This window comes from Anomalospiza imberbis, chromosome 4 (genome assembly GCF_031753505.1).
Source record: "Anomalospiza imberbis isolate Cuckoo-Finch-1a 21T00152 chromosome 4, ASM3175350v1, whole genome shotgun sequence".
Classification (NCBI taxonomy): domain Eukaryota; kingdom Metazoa; phylum Chordata; class Aves; order Passeriformes; family Viduidae; genus Anomalospiza; species Anomalospiza imberbis.
In genome coordinates this window covers 40,337,313-40,343,312 of record NC_089684.1, presented here as the reverse complement: position 1 = coordinate 40,343,312, position 6,000 = coordinate 40,337,313, and the positions used below count along the sequence as shown (strand labels likewise).

The window sequence follows — 6,000 nt, the reverse complement described above, 5'->3', positions numbered from 1 at the left end:
TTTCACTAAGAAGTTGGTATTACTGGTTTTGGTACCTTTGCCACTCAATGTCTGTACTTCAGTGAGCAAATCGTCTTATCTGGCAGTGCACTGCAAGGTTCCTCATCCAATCAAAACATCTGGATTTAATTAATTTGTCTTGTAGAACAAGAGAGTTTTGCTGGGAAAAGATGAAGAGAATCAGCTTTAATGGATGTTAGCTGGAGCCACGCATTTGAACTTTCCATCAATATATTTAATTCATATTGTCATTTTATACCTCTTTTGAAAATTAAATCCTTTCCATGTGTCCCTGTTCTTTGTTGCTTCTTAGGTCAGGAGAAAAAAACTTAAGAGTGGCAATTAAGCATAAATGTATTTTTCTACTTCTGTATATTCGTGGAAAATTATGTTTAGATCTGCCTACAAAATTTGCTTTTTCCTTATGTAACTACTGAATTGTAGGACTATGAAACAAGGTATGTTATTAGGCAATGATTTGGGAAAAGAACATGTGCTGAGGTACCTGACATTGCTCAGTTTGCAGAAGCCACTTAAAAAAAATCATTTGAAGGTTACATTGGAAGAGGTCATCTTCCCTTCATTTGGAAGAGACTGTGTGTTACGATTTCTTTAGTGGCATGGCTGTGATTTTATCATTTGTTTCATTAAACCAGCTATGTATTTACAAGTGAGGGATTTTCTCCACATAATTAGCAAAATAAAACCAACCAAACAAAAAAGCCCCCCAAAACCAAACCAAACCAACAAACAGAAAAACCACCAAGAATCCACTAAACAAATAAGCACTGGCTTTTTTTTTTCCTTTTTTCACCCCTGCTGATTCTCCCATTTGACTAAAATCACATTCTACAATAAATTGGGTAGTTTGTTAAATTGTTTGCGGATGATACAGTTAAATCTAGAAAGCTGTTAAAATAAGCATTATTGGGGAACTAGATTATGTTGATTTTAATGTGGAAAAAAATCAAATATGAAACAAAAATGAAATGCAGAAAAAGGAGGAAGTCAGACCATCTGGGTACTTACAGCAGTAAAATGCTGCCCATAAATTAGAGATCATGATATCCCCTTTCCCTCTGTGTCTTCCTCATTACTAAGGAATGGGTGGAAATGTTTGCATTTTTAAAGAATCCACAGCCCTAGGATACTACTGTAGGTGAAATGAAAGCTTTGCTTTTATTGCTGGATGGAAAGACAAACATATGTCTTATTTCTTCTCACATTTGAAGAATGTCTTCTGAACTCAGATGCAGAAATACTTGATTATTAGATTTTAGATAAATCCACTTGTAGTAAAACTGTTCGGTATCATAAATTATGACAGTACGAAGAGAAGACATATGGACAAGTGGCAGCAGATGAGGCAAAGAAAACTAAGAAGTGGCCACCAAGACCACACAGAGCTTTAGAGGAATTCAAAGCTGAAATAGCTGACCATTAATGAGATCAGAGAGTGCCATTTTTAAACTAAATTCTTCCAAGAGAGACTCCGAAAACAAGAAGTCTGTCAGCCTGATATCTATCCAAAACAAAGAGGTGAAAACTGTAACATGGAACAGCGGACATCTGGATAAATACGACTTATCTGGGAAGAGTTAAAATGGTTTTCATAAAAGGAAGTCCTGCCTCACAAACATAAGGCAGTTCTTTGAGGGGATCAAAAAACACGTGGATAAGGGTGATCTGATTGATGTTGGATTTACAAAAGGCTTTCAACAAATTCCTTCACCAAAGGCTTTTAAGAAAATTAAGCAGCCATACCATAACATGGCTTAGAAGTATAAGGTGATACACATTGGGGGAAAAAACATTAATTCACATATAAAACTATGTGCTTTGAACTAAGTAGCAACAGACAAGATTTGAAGATTTTGAAAGATAATTCCAGGAACACATTAACTCTGCAGTGTCTGAAAAAGCAAATTAGGAGTGTTGGGGTTAGCAACTAGAGAACAAAATAGATATCATCATGTTATTGCACAAATCCTAACTTTGTCTGCTCCCTGAAGCATGTGTGGTGTTGCAGATACTCATTTCAAAAATTACTCAGAAGTACAGAGGATGTAGAGAAAGAAAATGAGGAGAATGAAAGGTGTAAGATAGTAAAGGGTGAAAGTTGTGAGATCATAAAGGATGACTAATTATTCTATTCTCTCTTTGAAAAAAGGTAGATATGCAAAAGGTCTGTAAAATAAGTGCCTGTGAAGTGTGCCTGGGGAATGCTTGGTCACAGTTTTCCTTGATCCATGAACCAGGGGACATCAAATGAATCTCTGGGATCCAGATTCAAGGAAGAGAAGGTGATTCTTTGAGTCAGTATTTAGTTAGGGATGATTTCCCACACTAAGCTAAAGATACTAAAAGTTATGTGAGCTCAAGAGGAAACAACATGCAAAAGTTCACGGAAGAGAAATTCCTGCTACAGAGCTGCCACATTCAGCTGAGGAAGTCTTTGAGTGGAGGCTCCCTGGGGAAAGAAATGCACCATTTTCCATGTTCTATCTTCCATCTATTATCAGAGACAACATTTCAGGATAGATGGTCTCACTTTGGTTATTCTACAAGTATGGCTATTCCTATCTTATCACAGCTCATCCAGATTATTGTGCTGGGTTTTTTGACTGGCAGTTCTTGAAGGGAGATGAGCAAGGGGAGGTTTGACCTGGAAATGTTGTAATACAGATCTCATCATACAAGCTTAGATTGAAGCCAAAGCTTTCCCTGTATTTGTGCACAGATAGATTTTGAGTGAGTTCTGCCACTTGTCATTTTCCCAGTTTATAGGATTATTTGTGACATCAAAGTTTTATCACTTGTTGCCTAAAACTGGATCTTTAAGTTTTAGTGAAACAATGGAGGTGGTGGGAGTGGTTAAATGGCTGTAGTTAACATTAGCTTGAAATTCTCCAATGTATTTTGAAAATAATCTCAGAATTGATGCAATCTATTTAAACTCTAGAAATTACAGAGATCAAAAAGTCATAAACTTCATTATGGACTCCACTTTTATCTTGATGTCCAGTTTCTGACCAGCATTCAAAAATCCCAAAGGATGCATGAGTGTACAAAAAGACAGGAGTTGTACTAAAAAGCAAAACATGCTGCAGCATAAGCATTTAAGAAATTCATATAAAGCAACTGGGAATTGTTAAGGCCTATGGAATGTTCATTGTGAGATTAAGGCATAGGAAGCTTTGGGTGTCCCCATCATGGGAATAGCAATTTGTTTGAAATTGTTGTTAGAAAAGTCCTTCAACACGCTGACAAGACAAAAGTTATTTCTCCTGTTTTTTCTCCTATTTCTCCTATTTTTTTTCTCCTGTCAGGATCACAGTGCTTGTCACTTCAAGTGAAGAGTACTGTATCACTTGAAATGTACCAGGTTAAAATATCCCCAAAGCTTTTTCATCCACCAAAATCAAACAGATCCTGATGTTCTGACGGTCATTTTTTCAGCTGAGCTGAAAAATCAAGGTTGTTCTGTTCTAATATTTTACACAGTACAGTTATATGGTCAAAGGTGACAGAAACATCTGTTTCTAGTACAAATTTCCATCACATATGTGACCATCCAAATGCAGGGGTGATTCTCTTTAATTTGATTTCTCCAGTAAGTATATGAAGAAGTTCAGAAGCAGAGATCAGATTTGATTATTCCTTTTTACCAAAATAATAAGAGACTAATACAAGCTCAAACATCCTAACAGTAATCAGGCATTTAGTCACAAACTTGTAACATTTAAAGGACTAATAATTATGCGATAAATTCTGCTCAAACACACTGTTATTTTTTGTATTTAACAGAGTGTCATGGAGCATTTGTTGCAGCTATATACTGAAGAATTTAATTGCCATAAAATCTATAAAAACTTGCATCATTGGGTAAAAAGGAGAGAATTTTGTCTAAAGCAAGATTCTGCCTAGGGAAAGACTGAAAATTTGTCTGCTACAGCAATGTATCAACACTGCAGAAGATAATAAGCAGCTAGCCCCTTGAACTATTTCAAATGAGGTGTCTGCACTCAAAGGTTGTCTAGCAAAGTCTCTTTAAAGGCCATCCCCTTTCCTAGTGTGGCTTCTCTGATGGTGTTTTCCTTAAGTATTTAATTATATGGCAACCCGTGCTGGTTTTGCTTCTCCAGAGCTGTTGACTTGTAGTCAATAAAGCAAGCACTCTTCCTCCTACTAAATCCTGTTATTGAGAGAGTGACATTTTCCTCTGTTTGATTAGGGATCGTCTCTCCATCCAGGCTTTGTGTTACCTTAGTGTCTTAGAGGACTAATGAAGGACTCAGGCTCCTAAAAGTCTGTCTACTTTTTCCAGCCAGAATATTTCAGTTTGACAGAAGATCCTGTCTCTACCTTGATATTTTGCCTTTGAAGCATCACTCAAGGGGTCACTTAACTGACAGATGCACTGGATAGCTTTAAGCCCTCTGTGGTTATCTGCTTCTTAGATGCAAAGTCATGTAATTTAAATGATGAGGGTTTGCCCCAACATCTCTGACAGCTTAGAACCAACCAAATGGAAACACTTCCAAGAGGGACCTGAGTGAATTTATACTGTGAGAATCTGTGTCCCAGTACCCTGGGTCTCAAAGCAAAAGGTGTTTCTGTCAGAAACTTGTCCAGAAATTAAAGACTGCTCACCTGCTGAACACTCTCCTTTAGAACCAGCATAGTTCAAAATGCAATGAGATTTAAACCAGGCTACCTGACTGGGCTGAGGTGATAGATAATGCTGTCAGTTGTTAACACCCAGCTAGAGGATCCTCTTAAACCACCCCAGTGAATTTCTTTTTTATTTTGGTGCTTATAGTAAGGTTCCCCTTTAACAAAACAACGTAAACCATCCATTGATAGCATCTGAAGAGGGATCTGATACTTCATTTCACTAACCCTCTTCCCCTCTCTGGTAGGAAAGGCAGCAGGCTGCATAAGAACAGGTATTATTAGGGTCCAATAGTAATTCAGGTCACTGCTAAATTGCAGCACATGTTAAACTATACTGAGGTCAGAGAGAACTAGAAAAGGAAGCAATTCCATGACAGGGGAATTATAAAACTTTCTCTTTCTTTTTTTTTTTTTTCTTTTTCTTATTTTCTTTACTTTTTTGTCTTGTTTTGTTGTTTGTTTGTTTGTTTTTTTGCTTACTTGCCCGCAGTGCTGCAGAAAGTACATGCAGAGTAGAGATGAACATCCTAAAGCCAGTTCAATCAAAGTGAATCAGTTATTCAGAAGATGTACATGGTGTTCCACTTCAGATTCTGCTTGGAGTAAAAATGCAAGAAATGAGTAAATCAGGGTTTCAAATGTCTGGTACCATTTACTAAAGTGAACTTATTTCCCAAATTGTCACAGGGAAATGTACACTTCTTTCTGCTGTTGTTTTGATTTAGCTGGCAGGAGACTCTTTTAAAGCCAACCTTCTCTGCCTCACGGCTGAGTGTCTGTGTGAATTCCTTTAAGCTCCAAGTTCACTTACTTTACTTTGAAGGTGGGCTGAGCATCGGAATCTGACGAAAGAGTGGGCTGTGCCCTCATTGCGAGGGAGCTCTTCCATTCCCCTCAATGACTACATTTGCTCGTGCAGTACACAGGAGCAGCAACAGTGTGGTGCTCTGGGTCTCCAGTTCTGCCCGGCAGACGGATCTCCAGCTCACTGAACATCTGCAAGCCAAGTTTTTCATGTTCTCCCGTATGTGAATGCTGCCCAACTGCAGGAAAATGGGCACAGGGGATTATCTCTGCATTGCTATGAGCGGAGGGGCGCCGTGGGGCTTCAGGCTGCAAGGGGGCAAGGAGCAGAAGCAGCCTTTGCAAATTGCCAAGGTAAGAGCATGACAGAAAGGTGTTGTTGGAGTTTTGTGGGCACAGATGACAGGACCACTTTGTTTAAACCCATCCTGCTTCCAGGGAAATGGTTGGTATGGATCTTGTTGTGATGCTTGTTTGAATTTGTTGAAGTGTTTTGCAGAGATTCTACAGGTGCTGATT

The 6,000-nt window shown here is 38.3% G+C and overlaps 1 protein-coding gene across 2 annotated transcripts in view; it reads left to right on the top strand.

Moving 5' to 3' along the window:
- The first annotated feature begins 5,571 nt into the window (after positions 1–5,571).
- Positions 5,572–6,000, top strand: part of SYNPO2 (synaptopodin 2) — a 78,051-nt gene continuing 77,622 nt past the window's right edge. For both annotated transcript variants that reach the window (XM_068187985.1, XM_068187986.1), the window contains exon 1: positions 5,572–5,835. In XM_068187985.1, the coding sequence (XP_068044086.1) occupies positions 5,710–5,835 (126 nt within the window). In that variant the 5' untranslated portion in view covers positions 5,572–5,709. The remainder of the gene's footprint in view (positions 5,836–6,000) is intronic.